Source organism: Piliocolobus tephrosceles, chromosome X, assembly GCF_002776525.5.
Source record: "Piliocolobus tephrosceles isolate RC106 chromosome X, ASM277652v3, whole genome shotgun sequence".
Taxonomy (NCBI): Eukaryota; Metazoa; Chordata; class Mammalia; order Primates; family Cercopithecidae; genus Piliocolobus; species Piliocolobus tephrosceles.
In genome coordinates, this window is record NC_045455.1 from 75,782,391 (window position 1) to 75,808,636 (window position 26,246).

Genomic DNA, 26,246 nt, shown 5'->3' on the forward strand with positions numbered 1-26,246 from the left:
TACATTTTTCACACAATGTTATACATTTACACTAATATCATCTATCTATATATTATATAAACATGCATGTATGTTCATCTATTGCTTTTTTTTTTAAAACAGGATCTTGCTCTGTCACCCAGGCCTGAGTGCAGTGGTATGATCACGGCTCACTGCAGCCTCCACCTCCTGGGTACAAGCAATCCTCCCACCTCAGCCTCCCAAGTAGTTAGGACTGCAAGTGCATGCCACCACACCCGGCTAATTTTTTTTGGTATGTTTTTTGGTATGTTTTGGTATGTTTTGTGGCAAGATGGGATTTCCCCATGTTGCCCAGCTGGTCTCTAACTCCTGGGCTCAAGCAATCCACTTGCCTCGGCCTCCTAAAGTGCTGTTTTAGGCTGTGTTTGATACTGTAGTTTGATCTGGTTTATAAGATAGACCAGCTGGAGATATATATATATTCCAGAAAGAAAGAAAAGAATTTCTCAACTTGGAAGATGCAGAGACAAAAACGCTCTTAATCCACCTAGGAAAAAAGAAGGGAAATACTACAGCCAGTGTAGTACCACACACATCATCCATCAGCCAAATCAGGAAACCTCATGACAAGTTATGTCCCCAGTGAGCCCATCCAGCCTCATTTTCTCCTTCTTTCTGTGCTTTCAGCTAGTATACCGCCTTTGGAAAGATGTTGATAATCCCTTAATACTTTTGCTGATGGAGCCACAAGTAAATTGAAGTAGGTAGCTGAAACTGCTGGACAACTGGGTTTATTCTGCAGGCTTATTTCATGAAGAGCAAACCTCAGAAGACTGGGGACATTGCTGACCTGGATAGTTGGATTTTCAAATGTTGACCATTCCTGGACTCCTTGCTACAGGGTTTCACACATCTGTGATACAGGACTGGTCTTGTTGGATAATTCTGATGCCAATGAGAAAATTAAATGAGATAAGAATGTAAATGGTTTCGTATGCAACAATGGCAGTTAGTGGTGTTATTATTCTCATTACCATATTGTGCATGTTTATGCTGCCTCTTGATTTTATTGGAAAAAGTCTTACATGCTTTTTTACACAGAGGCACTGAAAGTTAATTCAGAGTTGATTTTAGGGAAAAGGATTACTTTGGACATAAAATATACAGCTTTATAGACATATTCATTGGGAAATGAAGTTACATATGTGGACAATTCTAGTGACTAAAAAGCAATTAATAGAATCAATTACATTTGATCGCCTATGAAGTGCATATAGACAAAGTAAGTATGATGGAAAAATGGCATAAAACAAAAAGCAGAATATGATACATTTTAATGCACAGGCAAAGTAGCCACAGAGCTTGTAAACCTCACTTGTGCTATGACATTCGTGTTCTGCCATCCTGCCACTTGGGAGAAGGAGCTTCATTGTTTTTATCCTTTTGTGATCCACTAGCATGAACTACTGGCTAGTACATGCAGATTGGCAGAACATTCTAAATTGTTGTGAATCTTTCTAGATGTATTATTAATTCACTTAGATCTTTCCGAGATGTATTATTTACTAGATTTAAAGTGTTTCTAAGAATTAGTATAGTAATTAAGTAATGGTAGAAATGAATCTGGGATACAAATATTATGGGAAAGAAGTTCATTGCAATGAAGTGAAATTGCTTGTACCATTAATTAACCTGCTACTTTAATATCTTCATTGTGGTTTTGTAACTTTATAAGAGTTAGCTTGCTTTAGGCCTGGCATGGTGTGGAGAGAGGCCCAGCCAGCCCCTGTTTCTTTAGTGCCCAAAGTCAAAGTGCCCAAAGTGCCCAAAGTAATGGGGAGGGGCACGGAGAGTTTCTTCCAGCTATTCGAGCTGAGGCATCAGATGTGTGGGTGAAGAAACCATCCTGGACATTCAGTCTTATCTGATGGCAACCACAGGAGGGATCAAAGTAGGGACCACCCAGCTGAGCCCCGTCCACCACAGAACCAGGATAGATAAAAAATTGTTGTTTTAAGATACTAAGTGTTAGGATGGTTTGTTGTGCAGCAATGGATAACTGGAATATAGGGTGATTTTGTTTCTTCATTTTCTTGTAAGGCTTGTTGAGTTAATTCGTATAGAATTTTATGAGATAGCTAGGACAAAGTCACCGCTCTGTATCAGGAGCAATTTCAGTTGATTTTCTATTTCTTGCCTTGTTTCTAAAGAGTACATTTCCAAGGGGCCCTGGGAAGAAAATGACTGGTGAATCAAATACCATAATATAAAGTTAGAGGAGGAAAAACATTTTCTACTTTCGGCTTTATTTTTGTCACTCTCATAAATGATTGCTCTGGAAAAAAAATTACACAAGTTACATTAGTTTTTCAAAGGACAGACTTGAAATTTGGGGGGAATTTATTGAAATTCTCTTTATGGTTTAATTTATGGCCAAGTAGAACTATCCTATTAATTCTCTTTTTTATCAAAGTGAAATTTATTTATTTATTTAGAGATAGGGTTTCTCCCTGTCACCTAGGCTGGAGTGCAGTGGCTCAGTCACTGCTTACCGCAGCCTCCACCTTCTGAGCTCAAGCGGTCCTCCCACTTCAGCCTCCCAAGTAGCTGGGGCCACAGGAGCACCATGCCCAGCTAATTTTTTTATTTTTTTGTAGAGACAGGGTCATGAGTTCAGCTTAAATTCCAGAAGAAGAGAATAGCTATAGGTGGACAAGAGCAATCCCTGCCAGAGTGCGACTGGATGGGGCAGGAGACTACATTAACCATGGTGGTCAAAGAAAGCCTCTTTTGTAAGAAAGTGATAGTGGAAGGAACCAAATGGTAGAGAAGACTAAATTTCACTTCTGGCTTGTGGCCCTCAGCCAGGCACTTTCACATAGTCACAGCTTATCTGCCCGTACGCGGCAGGGAGGTAATTTACTGTGTCTGCACTACCTTAGAGTAGATTAAGAACAGGGTAAATGGGACAAGATCTTCCCCCAGAGAAGCTGTGAAATTGAGATGGAAGTTTTCATCTCCTTTGTCAAGAGTTTTTAGGGTTTAAAAAAACCCATTTGAAGGATATTATAAGAAATCGAGGCCAGGCGCAGTGGCTCACACCTGTAAGTAATCCCAGCACTTTGGGAGGCTTAGGTGGGCAGATCACGAGGTCGGGAGATCGAGACCATCCTGCCTAACACGGTGAAACCCCGTCTCTACTAAAAAAATACAAAAAAAATTAGCCGGGCATGGTGGCGGGCGCCTGTAGTCCCAGCTACTTGGGAGGCTGAGGCAGGAGAATGGCGTGAACCCGGGAGGCGGAGCTTGCAGTAAGCCGAGATCGTGCCACTGCACTCCAGCCTGGGCAACAGAGCAAGACTCCATCTCAAAAAAAATGAAAAGAAAAAAAGAAAGAAAGAAGGAAGGAAAGAAGGAAGGAAGGAAGGAAGAAGGAAGGAAGGAGAGAAAAAAGATGAAGTAACTATTAAATGTGATCTACATGGACTGCTTATTATACTCGAGAATGGATTTTCCCCTGGGTATCAAGTGATATCAAGAAAAGTATGCCGGCCGGGCGCGGTGGCTCAAGCCTGTAATCCCAGCACTTTGGGAGGCCGAGATGGGCGGATCACAAGGTCAGGAGATCGAGACCATCCTGGCTAACACGGTGAAACCCCGTCTCTACTAAAATACAAAAAACTAGCCGGGCGAGATGGCGGGCGCCTGTAGTCCCAGCTACTCGGGAGGCTGAGGCAGGAGAATGGTGTGAACCCGGGAGACGGGGCTTGCAGTGAGCTGAGATCCGGCCACTGCACTCCAGCCTGGGCGACAGAGCGAGACTCCGTCTCAAAAAAAAAAAAAAAAAGTATGCCATACTGCTAATATTCTATTTCTTGATCTAGGTGGAGGTTTATACTGGGTGTATTAACTCTGTGATCATTCCTTAAACATATTTTTGGTTAGGCGCGGTGGCTCATGCTTGTAATCCCGGCACTTTGGGAGGCCGAGATGGGAAGATCACCTGAAATCAAGAGTTTGAGACCAGCCTGGCCAACATAGTGAAACCCTGTCTCTACTAAAAATGCCAAAATTAGCCGGGGGTGGTGGCGCACGGCTGTACTCCCAGCTACTCAGGAGGCTAGGGCAGGAGGATTGCTTGACCCTGAGAGGTGAGGTTGCAGTGAGCTAACACCACTGCACTCCAGCCTGGGTGACAGAGCAAGACTCCATCTCAACAATAACAAAAATACATTGTCATCAACATATTTATAATTCATATACTTTTCTGTATTGAAGTTGCTAAAGTTTATAGGAGGCTGTAGTTTGGACAAGCTTCCTGTACTAGCCCCCAGCACACCAGACCAAACCAGAATAGTCACTTGTACTAAGTGCCAAGTAATCAAACTGAACTTTGAAATCAGGGCCAGTTTTCCAAAAGCAGGAGATTCACAGCACCAATCAGAGGGGGCCTAGTTTACCTGAGCCAGCTTGATAAGAAAATCTCTCTGTTTTAACCCTTAAATAAGGAAGGCAACTTTGAAATGACCAATCTGATTTTTGTTCCCTCTTTCTATTTTCTTCAACCCTTTTGTGCTTATAAAGCCAAACCCCTCTGCTCAACTCACTGGAACACTCGAACTATTTTACAGAATGAGATGTCGCCCTGTTCTAGAATTACAAATAAAAGCCAGTTATACTAAATTTGCCATAATTTTGTTTTTTGACAAAGTTATGGTTCAATTTTTTTTAAGTTTGGTTTTTTACAAATCAGACAACGTAAGCATCCCCAAGTGTACTGTGTAGAGCATTCAGTCACAAAGGTTCTGTTAGTGTTAGTGGATCTCAGGAAGATCTGGTCAATGTAAGCTCTGTTTTAGCATCACAAAAACTCTCCTCCCTACCTTGATTATTTTTTGAGAGGATGGGGAAAATGTTGATGTAAACTTTGGAATGCGTTTATGGAATTTTAGGCTAGTGGTTCCCATGTGTCCTATTAGCCAACATTTCCCACCAGATTTATTCTCATGCCCTTCCAAGTTTGGGAACCCCACATCTTTTCTGGGGTCACAGTTCCCTGTTTCATGAGGGACAGGTGTCTCTCTCGCATTTTTTTATCTTTTTTTGTTTCATGAGGGACAGGTGTCTCTCTTGCATTTTTTTATCTTTTTTTGTTCCATGAGGGACAGGTGTCTGTCTCTCTTGCATTTATTTATTTATTATTATTATTATTATTATTATTATTATTATTATTATTATTTGAGACAGAGTCTCTGTTGCCCAGGCTGGAGTGCAGTGGCACAATCTTTGCTCACTGCAGCCTCCGCCTTCCGGGTTCAAGCTATTCTCCTGTGTCAGCCTCCCGAGTAGCTGGGATTATAGGCACTCGCCACTACGCCAGGCTAATTTTTTGCATTTTTAGTAGAGTCGGGGTTTCACCATGTTGGCCAGGCTGGTCTTGAACCCCTGGCCTCAAGTGATCCGCCCGCCTCAGCTTCCCAAAGTGCTGGGATTACAGGTATGAACCACTGCACCCCTGGCACCCAGCGTAAATCCTTTTTTTTTGAGACAAGAGTCTCGCTCTGTAGCCCAGGCTGGAGTGCAATGGCGCAATCTCGGCTCACTGCAGCCCCCATCTCCCGAGTTCAAGCGATTCTCCTGCCTCAGCCTCCCCAGTAGCTGGAATTACAGGCGCCCTCCAACACGCCCGGCTAATTTTTTGTGTGTTTTTTTTTTTTTGTATTTTTTTTTTTTTTTTTTTAGTGGATATGGGGTTTCACCATGTTGGCCAGGCTGGTCTCGAACCTCAAGTGATCCATCCGCCTCGGCCTCCCGAAGTGCTGGGGATCACAGGCGTGAGCCACCGTGCCCGGCCATTAAAGCCATTTTTGAAAAATGAAATCTATGTCTCATTCTGACTCTACATCAAGAATAAAGACTGAAAGGAAACGCTGATTCGTAGGGCAGCAGGTCTTTTAGTAATTTTTTTTAAACATCTTTGGTGGCCATTGCGCATTTTGAGAACGTGGTGAACCCTGTAGACCCTTTCCCTCCAAACATCGCAAAATATTATCCGTTAAATAAGAGACTGATTTCACTGGCCCCATCTGTAGTTTTCGCACAACTGATTACGCCCTCCACTGTCCGGTTTGCCGGTCTGGAACCCGCCTTGGCCAGCGAAACGTTCCTGAACTCCAGCGAGGAGTCCACGTCTAGGACTACAATCGCGGGGTGGTTGGGGTCGCTTGGAGGCAGCTGGCTCCGCCCAGCCGCGGGCGAGTCCGGAACACAGTTACCCGCTCCTGTTGCCCACCGGAACGCAAAGAGAGAGGAAGGCGCCAGGCTGGAAACGGAAGAGAGGGCGGGGACGTGTTTGGCAGCGGGACACACCACTTCGGTTGCGTTTTTGGTTCAGTTTGTGTCTCGGCGATGTTTCCTAGAGTCTCGACGTTCCTACCTCTTCGCCCCCTTTCCCGCCACCCTTTGTCCTCTGGAAGCCCGGAGACATCAGCGGCTGCGATTATGCTACTCGCTGCTCGGCATGGAACGGTCAGGTACCGCAGTTAAGCGCTCTTGGCCCCGCAGGTCCTCAGGCAACACCGTGCCCGGTCCTGTACATTTCAGTTATCCTCCGACTTCCTGGAGTCGATATTATTACCTGCTGGATCTTAGAAGCTATATGCTTTAAATCTGAGGAAAGAGAAATCCCAGAAAGAAAAGATGACTTGCCGAAGGTCATAGTGTGCGTGGAAAATAGAGCTACGATTACAGGCCTGGTCGTTGTGCTCTTTAATACCACACGCCGCGCCTCATTCCTCTTATCATCTGTCAGTTTACTCAGGTTCCAAAAGCAAAATTGTTTTTACCTTTTGCCTCCCAAGATTTATTTGAAAGTCTCATTTGTTTTCTTTCATTTATTTTTTAGTTCATTACTGAAAAACTTGAAAACCAGCGTGCCAGTACTGGTTGTAAACCCCAAATGAGACAGTCCTGCCATCACGGAGCGTGTAGTTCCAGCAAGTAGACAATTCAAGTGCTATGTAGTGAAGTAATAGCTGAGATAGTGTAGGTAAGCACAGAGTACACTATTCAGCCAACATGAGTGAATATTTGCTGGGATAGCAAATAGGGACACCTGACTATTGTAGGGGAGACTCAGGATACCGTTTCTGGAAAAAGTCTGATGCAGTCTGAAGGAGGACCACTGGTTGAAGTTAGCCAGGAAAAAAAGGAATTGCGGCATACTTGGTTTTGGTATTTATCCTCTGAGAACTTTATTATGAAAACCTAATTCCACTACATAAATTCCGTGTGTAACACTCAGAAGGCAGTTTGGTTAAGTACAGTGCTGAAGCAGGTTAGTAGCAGTGAAGATGGGAAGGACCAGCTGAATGGAGGAGAAAAATTGCACAGGTAGAATTAAAGGGATGTGACATCATGGGATAATGGTAGGGTGGTCAGAGGTAGCTAAGATTTCAACTGGCTGCGTTGGAGTATTAGGGTATCCTTAATGTTAACAGAAGAATGCGGAGCCAGGCTTGAGAAAGATTTGTACATATGTTACAATTTTTAGAAAACAATACCTGTTTACGTTAGGGGGCCTTTTAATATAGAAAGTGTGAAAAATGGAAAGTCAGTCTGAAAGAGGAGTCTTGAATGTGGTTTTGAAGGTGTTGCGTTTGAAGTACTGATGAGATGCTGTCAGTGGAAACAAACTCAGGTGGGAGGTTAGATCTAGAGTTTTATTATTTTTAGTGCTAGGGGGTTACTTAGATGTGATTTTTCTATCATATGGATTGCTTTCTATGGTACGATAGCTCTTGAAAGAAAACAATGTAGTAAAGATTATATGTGAGATTCATTCCCCTGATTACCACCTTTCTATTAAAATACCTTGAATATTAATTTTAAATGTAAAATAATAGACCATTTTCTTAAGTAGATTGTACCATATATTGAATGTTATAATGAGAGTCCTGTGTACTGATTATGAGGATACTAGTTATGCAGTTGGTTTTTTTCTAATTTTAAAGTACCTGATTTGATAGCCTCTGACGTTTTCATTAGCAGATCAAATAGCTTGTTTCAGCATTTTTGGAAATTGCCATTTCTCTTTCATATAAGTATCCTTAACCTGCAGCTGCCATTTTCTGCCTTTGAGAATTTGATACTTTATTTATTTATTTATTTATTTATTTATTTATTTATTTATTTATTTATTTATTTATTTATTTTGGGACAGAGTCTCACTCTGTTGCGGAGGCTGGAGTGCAGCGCACAATCTCGCGATCTCGGTTCACTGCAACCTCCGCCTCCCGGGTTCAAGCGATTCTTCTGCCCCAGCCTCCCAAGTTGCTGGAACTACAGGTACCCACCACCACACCTGGCTAATTTTTGTATTTTTAGTAGAGATGGGATTTCACCATATTGGCCAGGCTGATCTCAAACTCCTGACCTCATGATCTGCCCACCTCCGCCTCCCAAACTGCTGGAATTACAAGCATGCGCCACCGCACCCAGCTGAACTTGATACAATATTTAACCCAGTGTCTGATACAGGCTCTTAAGCTCACCTGCATGAGAATCACCTGGGGTCTTAGTTAAAAATGTTAAATTTCAGGCTGGGCGCGGTGGCTCAAGCCTGTAATCCCAGCACTTTGGGAGGCCGAGACGGCGGATCACGAGGTCAGGAGATCGAGACCATCCTGGCTAAACGGTGAAACCCTGTCTCTACTAAAAATACAAAAACTAGCTGGGCGAGGTGGCGGGCGCCTGTAGTCTCAGCTACTCGGGAGGCTGAGGCAGGAGAATGGCGTAAACCCGGGAGGCGGAGCTTGCGGTGAGCTGAGATCCGGCCACTGCACTCCAGTCCGGGCGACAGAGCAAGACTCCGCCTCAAAAAAAAAAAAAAAAACAAAAAATGTTAAATTTCAAACTAAGAACTGTGTTTTAAGTCAGCTCTCTGTGTGATTTGTATAACCTCTAAAGATTCATAACTACTGCTTTAACTTCTGTAGGCAACAGTTTGTTCTGTAAAGTGAGAATAACAAAACCTGTTCTGTAAAATTGTAAGGATTAAGTAACTTACATAGCTACTGTAATGTGGTCCTCTGACCAGCAGCGTTAACGTCACCTGGGAGTTTGTTACAAGTGTCTCCTGGACAAAGCTGTTGAATCAGAATTCTTTGGTGGGACCAAAGTGTGTTTTAGCAAGGAGCATAGATAATTTCTACGGGCCAGGTGTGGTGGCTCACGCCTGAAATCCCAGCGCTTTGGGAGGCGAGCAGATCGGTTGAGCCTAGGAATTTGAGCCTGGGCAACATGGCGAAACCTTATCTCTACAAAAGATTAGTACCAGGTACCCAGGAGGCTGAGGTGGGAGGATCACCTGAGCTCAGGGAGGTTGAGGCTGCAGTGAGCCGAGATCACGCCACTGCACTCCAGCCTATCTGACAGAGTGAGGCCCTGTCTCAAAAGAAAAAAAAAATTCTATGCATATTAATGTTTGAGAAGCAGTGCTGTAGCACGTCAGCTTCATAAAGGCAGGGACCATGAAATTCTTATTTACTAATATATTGTCAGTACCTAGGATAGTGCCCCCCACAGAGTAGATATTCACTATATTTAATGAATGACTTTTTAATATACCCTCTTACTGAAACTAACATATTCAGAGTTTTGAAAGTTCTTCAGTAATCAAATACCAAAACAAGTTTTTAACCCCACAGAATAAAATTGGATATTTGGGTTACTTAGAATTAGGAAATGTTTTACGTGAGTCTAATATAGATGTAATCATTTGTGTTGATCTTTTTCATAAATGTATCCGGTGAGGAAAGCAAAAGTGACATTTCTAGCCATGGATTATTCTCTTTTCTATTCCATTCTAGCTTACCTTACAAATGGTTATGGGTTAAGTGGCATGTAGCTCGATGAGAATGTTGATCAGATTAGATAACACCCACTCAAAAAGTTTTTTTGAAATAATCTTTTTTATTGATGGAAATTTATTTTTGTATTGTTTAATTATAACTTTTTAAAGAGGTATTATGTTAAGAGCAAGGACTTGCAGTCAGTCACATTTGGGTTTGAGAATAATAAATTGTCATTTATTAACCATGTCAGTGTTTTTCTACCAAACCCTGGGGTAAATGGAGGGAGGGAACAGACTGGGGAGCACCAGCACCCCCAGACCTCCCCTGGTCACCCGAAGGACCAAGTGATCAATAGCTCAGCACACCTCTACTTATTTGTGGCACACAGTGTGTCTTAGTTCTTAGTGAGCTGTGAGTTACATGACTTTGGGACTTCTCTGATTTTCAGTTTCCTTATCTGCAAAATAGAGACCTTAGGGAGTTAATGTGGGTATGAGAAATGTACATAAAGTATATTACACAAGATGAGGCATGTAGTATATGCTAATAAATGTTAAGTTGCTGCTGTTATGGTTGTCAACAATAATTATAAAAAGAGACCAGCCTGACCAACATGGAGAAACTCCATCTTTACTAAAAATACAAAATTAGCCAGGCGTGGTGGCACATGCCTGTAATCCCAGCTACTTGGGAGGTTGAGGCAGGAGAATCGCTTGAACCCAGGAAGCAGAGGTTGCAGTGAGCCGAGATCGCACCGTTGCACTCCAGCCTGGGCAACAAGAGTGAAAATCCATCTCAAAAAAGAAAAAAAAAAAGAAAAGCAAATGGAAAGGGCTTGAATTGAAAAAAATTTTAGATACATAGTGTTTTACTTTATTAGACTGCGTTGTATTTTTCATTTTTTTCTTTAATACATCGTTTCAGGATGAAAAATATCCAAAGATATTTTGGCACTAACAGCGTGATCTGTAGCAAGAAAGATGAGCAGTCTGTTCGAACTGATGAGACTTCCAAGGAGACTTCAGAGAGCCAAGACAGTGCAAAGGAAAATACAAAAAAAGACTTGTTAGACATTATTAAGGGCATGAAAGTTGAATTAAGCACAGTAAATGTACAAACAACAAAGCCCCCCAACACAAGACCATTTAAAAGTTTGGAAGCTACACTTGGCAGGCTTCAAAGAGCTACAGAATATGCTCCAAAGAAGAGGTAAATTTAATTGTAATTCAAATGTTGTTTGAAACTCCAGTAAGCTTTTTCTTTTGGTAAAAAATATTTTTAATACAAGTACTTGGGAAATGTTGAATTAATGAAGAATAAATATCAGCTTGTAAACACAGGGACTCTAATAATTACTCGAGGCTGAGCGTGGTGGCTCACACCTGTAATCCCGGCACTTTGGGAGGCCGAGGTGGGCAGATCACTTGAGGTCAGCAGTTTGAGACCAGCCTGGCTAACATTGTGAAACCCCATCTCTACTGAAAATACAAAAATCAGCTGGGCGTGGTGGCGCATGCTTGTAATCCCAGCAACTTGGGAGGCTGAGGCAGGAGGACTGCTTGAACCCAGGAGGCAGAGGTTTCAGTGAGCCAAGAATTGTGCCACTGCACTCCAGCCTGGAGGACAGAGTGAGACTCTGTTTTAAGCAACAACAACAACAAAATAATAATTACTTGAGAAATGCTGTTATTGTATTATATTTAAATAACAAGAGGATATCTGTACACAATCCAGAGAAAGGAAAAGAGAAGTGATCTCATTGAGAATTTCACTCTCTTACATATTTATCAGTGTTATTAACTGCCATGTAATTGCCTCTTTGAGCTGTTCATTAACAATATCATTTACATCTTGATTTGAAGGTAGCTTAATGTCTGTAAAGGACTTGCTTATTTAAAATTTTCCATTTTAAAGATTTCTGGAATAAAGTTTGAGCATGTTGATTACAACTGCTTTATATGACTTCCCTTGATCAATACCTATCAGTGCTTTCAGCTTTCTTGGTAGTTTCCTCAGAGTATTATAATTATTTGTGTTTGTCAAAAGAGTATTATATTTAATTCTAAGTGCTATCAGTGATATCTTGGCATTGTGCAATAGGTTAAATGGCAGTATTTTTTTTAGTGCTATGTAATGATGTATTTCAGTGATGTCATTAATTCAAGTAGTAAGGTATGTGGCTTTAGGATACTCATCACTGACTTCTGTTACCAGAACAAACAGATTTTAATAGAGTCTTCTGTTTCCCAGACTGATTTAACATTTTAATGGAACTTCTTGTTTTCTACATTATATCAAAAATACCTCTAGAAAGTATGATTGGGTGGTAGAGTAAGCTAATTCAGATGATCAGTACCCATAATAGGTACTTCTTCTCCTCCTCCTGCTTTTAGAAACAAAATGGTTGTATATAAATATATGGAAAAAATAATACAAACATACATAAATACTTATCGAGAGTGGCATTTTTAAAGCTCCTAGACCTATTTATGACCCATTATGCTCTTTATTATAATTATAATTGAATTAACTATTACAGAAATGGTAAATTGAGTTGAATGCTTTGGAAAGAGTCAGTACGGGTCATTTAAAAATTTTCTTTCCAATTAGGTATGAGTAAGGCAAACATACATATGTGGGAAGATCATACACTTAGATTGCTTTGTAAGCTTTCTTACATTCTTGCTCCACTTTTCCACTTAAACTAAAATTGAGAATCTTGGAGGATGGGTGTGATGTATATAAAAGATGTGTCTTAGAACCTCTATCATGGTCCTGTGTTCAAAGAAAAGGCTTTGGTCCTACATCAAAAGACTGGTCAATGAGGTACATTTGTTTTGAGTTTTTAAAAGGTGTCTTTTAATTATTTTTTTCCTCCCCTACCCCTTTTTCAAGGACTCCAAGGTGCACGGGATTAGGTTAGTCATGATCTTCGCTTCATGTGGCACTGTCATCATTGCTTCACCCATAGCCTGCTTTTCTTTCTTTGTATTATAGATTGAACCTTCATTGATGTGGTTACCATGGCTACACTACCTCCCAAACTTAGTGGCATGAAACATTCATTCATTATGCTCACAGATTCTGTGGGTTAGCGGTTTGAGTAGAACACAGTGGGGAAGGCCAGTCTGTGCCCTGTGATGTCTGGGGCCTCAGTTGGAAGACTTGGAAGTCTGAGGCTGGAATCATCTGAAGTTTGCTCACTCATAGGTCTGGCAGTTGATGCTTGCTGTCAGCTGAGACCTTAGCTGAGGGTGTTAGCAGAAACACCTACCTGTGGCTTTCTTTGTGGCCTGGGCTTTATCAGTGCATGGTGGCTGAGTTCCAGGGCGGGTGTCAAGAGAAAGTGAGCCAAGACAAAGTTGTATTTTCTTTTTAATGACCTAGCCTTGTAATAAGATTGGACACTACCATGTTCACCCTTGTTCCACATTGATTTTCCTGGGATATTTGTTTTTATTACAACCACTCCTGAGAAACAATCTTAACAAAGATAGAATGTCATTGATAGGAATGGAGCAGTATACAGGTGGCCCTCTGTATGTGCAGGTTCTGCATCCACAGATTCAACCAACTTCTGATTGAAAAATATAAAAAAAGAAAAAAACACAGTATAACAACTACTTACATAATTAGGTATTATAAGTAATCTAGAGATGATTTGAAAGTGTTTGGAGGATGTGCATTACTTATACGCAGGTACTCTGCCATTTTATATAAGGGACTTGTGCATCCATCCTGGTGGGGGCCAGAACTGTTCCTGGAAACAATGCCTGTATCCCACAGCCCCGCCTCCCCCAACCTTTGCAGATATGAAGGGACTGCTGTAATGTTACTGTGAACTGCCTAGTTTACATCATTATTGACGTGGTTGTGTTTTCCTATGGTGCCCCAGAGTGCCTTAGGGCACAGTTTGGGAGCCAGGGTCCCAAGTGGAGAGCTTGTGTCTTCTCCATTCATCTTTAGCTGAGGTAGATTCCAGGCTGGAATCTGGAATTGTCTGAGGGCCCTTTTCCAGTAGTTGATACTGGCTGTTGGCTGAGGCTTTAGCTAGGGCTCTTGGCCAGTACACTTACCCATGGCCTTTCCATGTGGCCTGGGTTTCTTGCCTGGTAACTGGGTTCCACAGACAAATGTCGTGAGAGATGGAAGTGAAGGCTGTATCACATTATTTGATCTAGCCTCAGAAGTCACCGCATGTTACTTCTATCTTGTTCTGTTCATCAGGACAGTCACAAAGTTTCCCCTGGTTTTCAGGGAGGGAAGATAGATTCTCTTGATGGATATGTGGCAATGTTTTGGAAGAGCATGTGGAACCAGAAGTGATGCTGTCACTATTTTCTCAAAGTATAATCTGCTTTGATTATACATCTGGTACCTGATAACTGTAGAATTTCAGCTATATTATAGGCAACATTGTCGTGACAAAATTGACCCCTAATTCATAGATTGCATCTGGCCTGGGAGAACTATGGGTACCTGATGGGGATACCATATTTAGGACATAAATGCAGTGATTCTTCTTACTGCATGTCCTTTGCAGGGACTCTGGAAACTGCATATGGCCTTGTTACAAGAGATACTGGCTCCTGTGGGGCAGTAAGCCAGGCAGCTTGCAGATCTCATGTCCTTACTCTAAGATGAATGGCTATGTGAAGTGTCACCAGCATGAACACTGCAAGAACTCCTACTGAGAAGGACACCCAAGGCTGCCCTGCTGGCCTGCTGTAGTTCTGCCTTTCATCTTCCCGAATGGACTGGACCAGGGGTCACCTGTAGTGGACCTTTGGGTCTGAATGTTTAGTGAAACCTAAGAATATCCCTGGTGGTGCAGCAATAACCAAAATTTCTAGCATCTGCTTTAACTTCCTCTTAACCTGATTCATTTGGAAGGCATCAGCTAACTATTACTCCCTTAATTGATCCCTGCTGGGAATTCATTATATATCACACACCATCCGAAGTGCTAGAGATTGGACATTGAACAAAACAAAGTCTCTGCTTCCTACATTAAAATGGGGGGAGGGATGTAGGAGAGGAGATGTATGTATAACACACACACACACACACACACACACACACACAATGTCTATACTTTGTCAGGTGGTGAAACATGAAGAAAAATAAGAGTGATGGAGTTGGGCCGGGCACAGCCTGTAATCCCAAAACTTTGGGAGGCTGAGGCAGGAGGATTGCTTGAGTTTAGGAGTTCAAGACCAGTCCGGCCAACATAGTGAGACCCGGTCTCTACAAAAAATGAAAAAAAATAGCTGGGTGTGATTGCATGCACCTGTAGTCCCAGCGCCTCAGGAAGCTGAGGCAGGAGGATTGCTTGAGCTGAGGAGGTTGAGGCTGCAGTGAGCTGTGATTGTGTCACTGTACTCCAGCCTGGGTGGAAAAAAAAAAAACGGGAGTGCTGGAGAGGTGCTATTTTTAAGAATAATCAGGGAAGAACTCTGATAAGGTAACATTTGAGCAAAGATTAGAATCAAATTAGGGATAAAGCCATGCAGATATCTGAAAGATGAATTCTTTTTCAGGCATAGAGGATAGAACTGCTTAGGTCTTGAGGTTGGAGTATGCAGTACCCTTCAAATTTCACAAATCTGTTTCTTTTCTTTCTTTTTTTGATACAGAGTCTTGCTCTGTTCCCCAGGCTGGAGTTCACTGGCACAATCTCAGCTCACTACAACCTCCACATCTGGGCTCAAGCAGTCCTCCCACCTCAGCCTCCCAAGTAGCTAGGACTACAGACATGCACCATCACACCTGGCTAATTTTTTTTTTCTTTTTGTAGAGACGGTGTTTCACTGTGTTGTTCAGGCTGGTCAGGAACTCCTGAACTCAAGTAATCTGCCCACCTTGGCCTCCCAAAGTGTGGGATTACAGAAGTGAGCCACCACACCCAGCCGTTTATTTTCTTTCTTTTTCTTTTTTTCTGTTTATTTTCTTTAAACACATATTCTTAGAAGTGGAATTGCTATGTCAAAAGATGTGCATTTTTTTTTGCCTTTGATATATGTCACCAAGCTGCCTGCCAAAAGCGGTGCCAATTGAAGTATCCACTCAGTAGTTTCTTTCCCTCATCAGAATTCTTTTCTGAAATCGTATGTTATACAGTTTATTTTAAAGAAATTTTAAAAGTACAGAATGTTATCAAGGGGAAAAGTATGTATTCATGAAATAGTTTTAATTACAGGATAGAATAGATTGTTCAAAGATACTTCAACAAGTTCTCCTTACATTGTTAAAATACATGAAGAAAGATCCCTGTATGTAAAAATTATTCAATGACAGAGGCTCCCCCACAATTTTTATTAATTAGAACATTCCCAATTATAAAGCCAGAGAGTATAACTATATATAAAACCATTGTTATGAAATGTATGATTCTAAGCCGGGCTCGGTGGCTCAAGCCTGTAATCCCAGCACTTTGGGAGGCCGAGACGGGCGGATCACGAGGTCAGGAGATCGAGACCATCCTGGCTAACACAGTGAAACCCCGTCTCTACTAAAAAAATACAAAAAACTAGCCGGGCGAGGTGGTGGGCGCCTGTAGTCCCAGTTACTCAGGAGGCTGAGGCAGGAGAATGGCGTAAACCCGGGAGGCAGAGCTTGCAGTGAGCTGAGATCACTGCACTCCAGCCCGGGCGACAGAGCAAGACTCCGTCTCAAAAAAAAAAAAAGAAATCTATGATTCTAGAAAATGAATATTCATCTATGTTCTGTGTATACTGTGATCAAATACATAAAAATTTGAAAGTGAAGTTCACAAGTAGTTTATGAAAGAAATACAATGACTTTGGAATAAGATTTTTTTTTCCTTTATTCACAGGTAACAGTTTTGAAAGCACATTTTATTTTAACTGTTATATTTCCCTTTTTTTTTTGAGGCAGACTCTCACTCTGTGGCTCAGGCTGGAGTGCAGTGGAAAAATCATGGCTCACTGCAGCCTCAACCTCCTGCGCTCAAGTGATCCTCCCACTCAGCCTCACCAGTAGCTGGGGCTATAGGCATGTGCCACCACACCTGGCTAATTTTTTTTTTTTTCCTTTTCTTTTCTTTTTTTCTCTATCCCCGGCTGCTCTCAAACTCCTGGGCTCAAGCGATCCTTCCATCTTAGCCTCCCAAAGTGTTGGAATTACAGGCACGAGCCACCGTGCCCGACCCCTTGTTTCAGTCTTCTGTTTTTCTTCTATTCCTATCAGATTTTAGATCTTTCATACCTTAGTTAAGTCCTTAAAATCTTTCTCCAGGAACTTCAGGAAATTGGAAAGTTTAACTTTCATATTAGGTAACAGATCATAATATAGAAAGCCAGGTATAAAAAAAACATTAATTTGGATCGCACTCATTGAGATGTCAGTTCTCAGTGAGTTAAAAAATGTTGCAAATAGCCAGGCATGGTGGCAGATGGCTGTAGTCACAGCTACTCAGGAGGATGAAATGGGAGAATTGCTTGAACCCAGGACTTCGAGGCCAGACTTAATGACATATTGAGACCCCTGTCGCTTAAAAAAGAAAGAAAGAAAGAAAGAAAAAATGTTGTAAATAATTTATTTTCTTTTTATAATAGAATGTTTTTCTATTAGCTTGCTCTAATTTAGGAAGCTTTTAAAAGTTTTTTCTTATGAAAAATTTAAAACATATGAAAAGAACATAAAATGGTGTAACCCCTTTCTACCATTGCCCAGCTTTAACAGTGATCAGCATTTTGCCATTCTTGTGTCATCTATGCCTTCACCCACTTTCCATCTCCTACTTGATGATGATTTATGGCTCTTTATTTTCAGGTAAAATTTACGTATATTAAAGTGTACAAATGTTAGCTGTAGGATTTTGACAAACACATCAGCCCCTGTGACCCACACACTTACCAAGACACTATGTGTTTCATTTTCACCTTCCCAGTCAGTAGCCATCAGTCCTGAGGCAATTGCTGTTTGATTTTTTTTTTCACCTCAGATTAGTGTTCCCTGTTCTGGAACTTGATATAAATGGAATCATACAGATTTGTTTTGTTTTGTTTTGTTTAAGACAGAGTCTAGCTCTGACACCCAGGCTGGAGTGCAGTGGTGCAATCTTGGCTCACCGCGACCTCCACCTCCCAAGTTCAGGCGATTCACATGTCTCAGCCTCCAGAGTAGCTGGGGTTTTACAAGCACGTGCCGCCATGCCTGGCTAATTTTTGTATTTTATATTCTTTGTGTCCAACTTCTTTCACTTGATCTAATGTCTATGGAAGTCATTCATGTTGTCATTAGCTGAGTACTCTTCCATTGTATGGATGTATCACAATTTGTTTTTCTATTCTGATGATAGAACTTTAGGTTGGTTCCAATAAAGTTTCTGTGAACTGGTTAACCTGCCTTAATATTTGCTTACAATGTATATTGTTTCCAAAATACAATAGCATCTAATTAAAAATTCCAGTAATTTATAATTTTTGAGGCTGGTCTGTCCTTCGCTCCTCCACCTTAATATATTGTTCTGAGTTAGTGTTGTGCTTCAGCAAATATCCATTAATTTTAACATTTAACATTTCAGAGTTTATATAAAACTGGTACCTAATGGTTGATAATTCCTGCCCTTGTCAGAAATTGAATTGAATACTTTTTTGAACGCCAAAGTTTTCCCCAAAAATCGTTTTACTTTTCACTAAACTAATGGTATAATAAGCAATCTCTTTTTTGTTTGTTTGGTTTGTTTTGTTTTTGAGATGGAGTCTCACTCTGTCTCCCAGGCTAGAATACAGTGGTATGATCTTGGTTCACTGCAACCTCTACCTCCCAGTTCAAGCAATTCTCTTGCCTCAGCCTCCTGAGTAGCTGGCACTACAGGTGCATACCGCCACACCCAGCTAATTTTTGTATTTTTGGTAGAAATGGGATTTCACCATGTTGGCCAGGCTGGTCTCGAACTCCTGACCTCAAGTGATCTGTGCGTCGGCTTCCCAAAGTGCTGGAATTACAGGCATGAGCCACCGCACCTGGCCAATCTCTCTTTTTTTCTTTCTCATTTGCTTTTCATTTTCTTTTTCAGAACTGAGCCCCTGAGTCCTGAGTTGGTGGCAGCTGCATCTGCTGTGGCAGATTCTCTCCCTTTTGACAAGCAAACAACAAAGTCAGAGCTGCTGAGGCAGCTCCAGCAGCATGAGGAAGAGTCAAGGGCACAGAGAGATGCAGAGCGACCTAAAATTAGGTGAGTGAATCAAACCCTTAAGTCAGTAATGTTTATATCTCAAATTGGGCCATTTTCATGTGGCTAGTGAGTAATACACATAATATATACCACGTAAGTGGAATTTATATATAAAATATACCACATAATTTTAGCAATTCAACTTTTTAAAAAACTTATGTCTTAATTGTAGTTTTTAAAAAATTATAGTTTTTAAAAAAACAATTGAATAAAGTTTCCTTTTAGGAAGTTTTAGTTTCTTGTCCATGAAAAAAGAAATGGTAAATTCAGTAATGTTATTAAAAATAAATAACAGGTAGCTTCTCTGAGAAAAGTAATTTTTTTCAGTTAAATAGCTTGCTGGTGTTATGCATGGTATGATAATCTTCAGGTCTGTTTCCTTCTCTTTTTCCTCTTCTATATTTCATCTGACATCTTTCCACTCGTTCTCTTCATCTCTCATTGTTTTATACCATGTTATACTACTTGCTGCCTACATTATAGTAAGTAGTAAGTATAGTAAGCAGTAACACTGCCTCATTTTGGAGAGTGATCTAAATCAGTTGTTCTCAGTGTGTATACCAGATTTATTTCCAGAAATTAAAAGAAATGGCCATGTGTGTTGACTCATGCCCATGATCCCAGCACTTCGGGAGGCTAAGGCAAGAGGATCACTTAAGGCCAGGAATTTGAGACCAGCGTGGGCAAAAAAGCAAGACCCCATCTCTACAAAACATAAAAAAATTAGCTGAGCATGGCAGTGCGTGCCTGTATTCTAGCTACTTTGGAGGCTGAGGCAGGAGGATCACTTTTTTTGTTTGTTTGTTTGTTTTTTTTGAGACGTAGTCTTGCTCTGTCACCCAGGCTGGAATGCAGTGGCGTGATCTCGGCTCACTGCAAGCTCTGCCTCCCGGGGTCATGCCATTCACCTGCCTCAGCCTCCTGAGTACTGAGACTACAGGCGCCTCCCACCACGCCTGGCTAATTTTTTTGTATTTTTAGTAGTGATGGGGTTTCACTGTGTTAGCCAGGATGGTCTTGATCTCCTGACCTCGTGATCCACCTGCCTCAGCGTCCCAAAGTGCTGGGATTACACGTGTGAGCCACTGCATGCAGCCTCAGGAGGATCACTTAAGTCCAAGGTTTGAAGTTGCATTGAGCTATGATCTCACTACTGCACTCCAGCCTGGGCGATAGAGTGAGACAAGAAACTGTAATTAAAAAAAAAAAAAAAAGGCCAGGTGCATTGGCTTACACCTGTAATCCCAGCACTGTGAGTGGCTGAGGCAGGTGGATCACCAGGTCAGGAGATCAAGACCATACTGGCTAACACAGTGAAACCCTGTCTCTACTAAAAACAAAAAATTAGCCTGGCGTCGTGGCATGTGCCTATAGTCCCGGCTACTCAGAAGGCTGAAGCAGGAGAATTGCTTGAACCCGGGAGGCAGAGGTTGCAGTGAGTCGAGGTTGCGCCGCTGCACTCCAACCTGGGCAACAGAGCGAAACTCCATCTCAAAAAAAAAAAAAGGAAGACATAGATATCTGGACTGTCAGTTCAGTGACTCATTTTATTTGTGTTTGAACAAATAAAAAGCAACAAATAAATATGGCTAACTCTTGGTTTTAATTTAGTTATTGGATGTAGTTGATAGGTATAACAGATACTGATTTTACTTTCCTATCATTTTCTCTGAATAATTTTTCATGTGACACGTTTTAAATGAAGATTTCTGAAGAACGTCTTTAAAAGATGAAAGTAAACAAATTGTAATGTTCCATGTTATGTGACTGTTAATAGTTGACATTTTTTATTTAAACACTTTTATGCTATGTAATTAGTGCATAAAAATGAAATAAGAATTAAATGATCTCAGTCTCGTGTTTAAGGAAGCTTATTATTGTTCTGTAACTAAGATTTCTAATACACTTTACCTTTTTATTATTTCAGTTTCAGTAACATAGTATCAAATATGAAAGTTGCCAGACCTTCTACAGTTAGAGTTCGTTTAAGACCAGAGCATCAGATTCAGTTTGATGAAGGCTATGACAATTATCCTGACCAGCAGAAGACAACTGATCTTACAAAAAGGTATCAGGCTTTGTAATCTGCTGGGTTTTGTTTGTGTAGTTTGTTTTTACCTTAACTGTAGATTTACCTTATTGTGTGTGTTTATTATTGCTGTTGGATATTTGAACATTATGAATGCATTTACATCTGTGTTCTTACTCTCTGTATACCACTTCCTAGAGAGGGAACCATGTGCTGGATTTAGCCAGTCTTGTAGTTTTCCATACCTGAAATCAAAATGGGCCATGCTTCACATCTACCCACAATGAATAGAGGTCCTTTGATTTAGAATAAGAGGAGCTGACTGAATTCTGAGCAAATAAGTATTTTGTGAGAAACATTATTTTTCTTTTTTTTTTTTTTTTTTTTTTCCTGAGACGGAGTCTTGCTCTGTCACCCAGGCTGGAGTGCTGTGGCCAGATCTCAGCTCACTGCAAGCTCCGCCTCCCGGGTTCACGCCATTCTCCTGCCTCAGCCTCCCAGTAGCTGGGACTACAGGCGCCGCCACCTCGCCCGGCTAGTTTTTTGTAGTTTTTAGTAGAGACGGGGTTTCACCGTGTTAGCCAGGATGGTCTCGATCTCCTGACCTCGTGATCCGCCCGTCTCAGCCTCCCAAAGTGCTGGGATTACAGGCTTGAGCCACCGCGCCCGGCCTCATTTTAAATATGTGTCTAATACTGTGTATTCATATAGCCTTTATATCTCAATACATGCTTACCTGTTGGCATAGCTTAGAGAAATAACCCACCATCAACAAAAAGAAAGAAAGGCAAGAGGAAAAAAGTTTATATAATACTTTAAAATGGTAGATTATTTGTGGCCATTTGAATTTACTGATATGAAGTTCTTAAAGATGCTGAGCTATGCCTTACATAGTTATTTTAGAATTTAAAGTTGTTCTGTATTTGCATAACGTTTCTGTTCTTTTTCTTCCTTAAACCCTGAAAGTGATAGATGGGAAGGAGGAACCAGATATGTGGCATGGTCTGACAAAAATTAACTTGTCTTTATAGCAGGATATGCTCACAATTGGAGTGTTTTCAATGCATTGTGTATTCTGTGGATTTGTTTTAAGTAAAATCAGGAACTTGAGTTAACTCCTTCCGGGTGTTAAATTACTAATTTATACAGGAAAGTTGGAAAAGGTGGTCAGCAGTTAACACAGGAAGTTCAAGAGGTTATGGTGACTTTGGAAGATTATTTGAATTACTAATTTAAAGTGATTTAGTATCTGTTACATGTTATTGAATACAGGAGAAGGTGTACTTGGAGTTTTACTTAAGAATATTTAACTGAATCAGTTAATCCTCGAGAGTATTTAACTGAATCATTCATCTTGAACATGATTCTGTGCAACTACATCAGGATGGTATATTATAATTTGATTTTTAATATTAGATTTGATATTTAATATTTTAAAACTTAGAAACTAAAGTAGGAAAGGGGTTTCTGTGCCTTCAATGTGTTAACAAGCCAGCTAGAGGTGAGTAAGGGGAAGCAATGATGAGATGCCGAGTTGTTCACCCTGCTGTGACTGGGGCAGGATCTGGGGTATCAACCCCAGACAACCCAGGCCTGGACTGATTTTTTCTGTTGGAGATTGATAGTTCACACTGGCCTGCCTCAGAATGTTGGCACTGCCTCAGAATGTTGACTAATTCTGTGATAGGGGTACCTTTTTTAGCCTCTATCAGCCTGTTTCCCCAGCTGTAAAATGCTGAAAGTGAAACCTAGCTTAAATGGCTTTCTTAAGGAATAGAAAAGAAACATGTGTAAACTATTTGGTACGTGGTAGGTGCTCAGCAAATGTCCATTCCCTCTCTTTGCAGTACATTCCTCTTTTGAAATTCAATACTTTACCAAGGCATTCGCCCTCTGCTCTGACTTGCTTTAATCCACCATCCTGTTTACCAGACGTGTGGTTGAGGGGGAAGAATGCAAGGCACTGAAGAGAGTTCTGGAGCATAAAAGCCTTTGTTTACAAATAACTTGGAACTACTAGATGGAAGATTATGTAATTTGAGATCACATTATTTAACGTTCATATGGTATTTGCATTTTTTCCAGTTATCTGTATTGAGTAGAGGGAAGTAATTTAGTTTATTAAAAAAACAAGAATTCAAAATTATTTTTAAAACTAACCTTCCAGTTTATTTTATTATTTTTTATTTTTCTTTAAGACGGAGTCTCACTCTTATCGCCCAGCCTGGAGTGCAGTGGCACAATCTCGGCCCACTGCAACCTCTGCCTCCTGGGTTCAAGGGATTCTCCTGCCTTAGCCTCTCAAGTAGCAGAGATTACAGGCACCTGCCATCACGCCTGGCTAATTTTTTTTTGTATTTTTAGTAGAGACGGGGTTTCACCATATTGGCCAGCCTGGTCTCAAACTCCTGACCTCAGGTAATCCACCTGCCTCGGCCTCCGAAAGTGCTGGGATTACAGGCGTGAGCCACCTTGCCTGGCCAACCCTCCAGTTTATAAACTGGATTTTAATCTGCCAGTAAATTTATTCAAGTAAATATGTGAATTGATGCATAAAGAGGTTGATTATCAAGTGTGTAAGAAAATGTTACCTATTAACTCTCTGATATTAATTTCAATAGTTAATTAAAAATAGTCATGTAAAGAAAGTTAATAATTATTTTAAAATGCAGAATGATTGCTTTATGAAAGGGAATGTTGTGGTTTACCAATGCAATCTTTTATAATTATAATATATAATTAAACATTGCAGTGTTTTCTGCCCATAAAGACAAATGTTGACTTTAACAGCTTCTACTTTAGCATAGTTTTATAGTTTTTCAAAACATGGAGTTTTTAAAACCTTAATATAAAAGCGAAAAAATAAAAATTATGGCAAATTAAGCTAATCTTTTCAATTAGGTAGTTTGGAAATTAAATTGCTGTAACTGATTTGTTGTATATGAAGCAAAACTTCAAGTGCACATTTCTGTTTTTAGTTTATCGGTCCTAAAAATGTGGCAGTTTAGCTAAGATTTTTGATGTGGGTCAGTGGAATTATTTTTAATTTCTACATAGAATATTTCACTTAAGATATTTTCTCATAATTTTTGTTGACAGTTTTAAAATTTATTCATTAAAATGTTATTTTCTTTTTTTAGACTTAGGAAAAACATATTCTCGGGGAAAAGACTTAATATTTTTGACATGACAGCGGTTACTAAAGAAGCACCTGAAACAGGTTTGTTAAGAATAACACTCTTTCTCCGGTGGAGAAACATTCCATCTTTCCAAGATGTCCTTAGTGTTCTAATGGTGTAATAGTTGGATATTTTAATATTCCATTCTGTCATTGGCCTGGAGCCTGCTTACGAATGTGGCAGTTGTTATAAGGAAAACTTGGGACTGTAACGTCCCCCCAAGCTGGGAAGGAGTCGAGAGACCAAAGTATAATTTGGGCAAGTCCAGCTTGGCAAATAGATGAGTTTACTAGGACTTACATACTGGACATTCCTGAGTAGCTCTAGAGTCACCCTGTCTCCCATTTCTAAGCTGCCTTTCAGCTAATGTTCTGGCTGTTTGCCTATTCCGTGTGTGCAATGACAGTGTTCTCTGATACATTCCCAGGTATGCCCAGGGATGTTTGGGTTCTCAGGGACACCTGCTCCTCAGCTAGGCACCATGGCCTTGGCTCCCTGCCCAGGCTTCAGGATCCAAGCAACATGCATAACGCTCTTAAGTAACCTGGTGGGGGACACATCACACTACAGTTGTCAACACTGCTAGTTTTGGTCAGGTTTCCCCCTTGAAATGTTGCATTCTTTGGGACAGTGGGAGGTAAAGTACTACCAATTACCAAATCCAGAGGTCCAGATCAGCTACCAATTTGGGTTAGAACATTAATAATCAACTACCATTTACAGTGTATCTCTACGCTATTACATAAAGATACACTGGTTCCTGCCCTTAGGCAGCTTAGAAGAGGAGATAGCAGTTACAAAATAACTTCCTGAAGTGACTTAGTGATTGTTCTGGAGATGGGAAGAACATTCAAGGAATATATTTAACAGTCCTGTAGTGTTTTCTTTGGGTAAGAAATTTGCCATTTTAAGTCTAAAAGAGAAATAAGAGTGTCCTCTTGCTTGACATTAAATTTAGTTTACTAGTAAAATAAACGAAGAAACTTAATACAAATGGTCTGTAGTGTATAAGTGATGAGCATTTCTAAAGAAAAGAAGTTCGTTTTTTGGATCTTGGTAGAAGTAATGTTGTATATGAACTTGGGAGGCTGAGACAATAGGATGGCTTGCGACTAGGAGTTCAAGACCAGCCTGGGCAACACATTGAGCCCCTTTCTCTAAAAAATAGAAAAAAAATTATCCAAGCGTGGTGGTGCATGCCTATAATCCTAATGACTTGGGAAGCTGAAGTGGCAGGATCACTGGAGCCCAGAATTCGAGGCTGCAGTGAGCTATGATTGTACTATAACACTCCTCCTAAGAATCAGAGTGAAACTCCATATTGAAGGGGGAAAAAAAAAGAATGTTGTATATGATAGATAAGTTCCTAGGCGGGCCTCCAAGGGCTCATTTAATGTTTCTACAGCTATTTATATGAACTTTTGATTTTCCCTCTATGTAATAGACTATTAGGGGCTGTATCTCATTCATGTATACCTACTCACGTGGCTTACAGATAATAGGAACTAGCTATCTTAAATCTTAAATTCTTTTTTGAACAAACTGTACTGTAAAATATGTATCTATAGAGGAAAGAAGTTAATTCAGTGTTTGTTCATTTGAACTGAAGGTGAAGCTAAAAGAACAACCCCCTTCTTGTATTACAAAAACTGCATTCTCTTGTGTATGATGAAAAGGAAGTGCAAAATGCATAGGGACAAGGAATCGCCTCTCCCCTGCTCAAATGGTTAAGCGTGCATCAGAAAGGAATTTGTTGGCTGGGCACAGTGGCTCACGCCTGTAATCCCAGCACTTTGGGAGGCCAAGGTGGGTGGATCACCTGAAGTCGGGAGTTCGAGACCAGCCTGGCCAACATGGTGAAACCCCGTCTCTACTAAAAATACAAAAATTAGCTGGGCATGGTGGCAGGTGCCTGTAATCCCAGCTACTCGGGAGGTTGAGGCAGGAGAATCACTTGCACCCAGGAAGCGGAGGTTGCAGTGAGCCAAGACTGCACCATTACACTCCAGCCTGAGTGACGA

At 40.8% G+C, this 26,246-nt stretch overlaps 1 protein-coding gene across 3 annotated transcripts in view; it reads left to right on the top strand.

Annotated features, from left to right (window-relative positions):
- Positions 1–26,246, top strand: part of MRPS31 (mitochondrial ribosomal protein S31) — a 57,821-nt gene that overhangs the window by 12,334 nt on the left and 19,241 nt on the right. Inside the window, exons 1-5 of one of the 3 annotated variants that reach the window (XM_023208881.1) lie at positions 6,307–6,494; positions 10,740–11,024; positions 18,859–19,017; positions 20,945–21,085; positions 24,187–24,266. In XM_023208881.1, coding sequence (XP_023064649.1) covers positions 6,370–6,494; positions 10,740–11,024; positions 18,859–19,017; positions 20,945–21,085; positions 24,187–24,266 — 790 coding nt within the window. In that variant the 5' untranslated portion in view covers positions 6,307–6,369. Of the gene's footprint in view, positions 1–6,306; positions 6,495–10,739; positions 11,025–18,858; positions 19,018–20,944; positions 21,086–24,186; positions 24,267–26,246 lie in introns of those variants that run through there. The other 2 variants (XM_023208880.2, XM_023208882.1) reach the window with 2 other exon arrangements.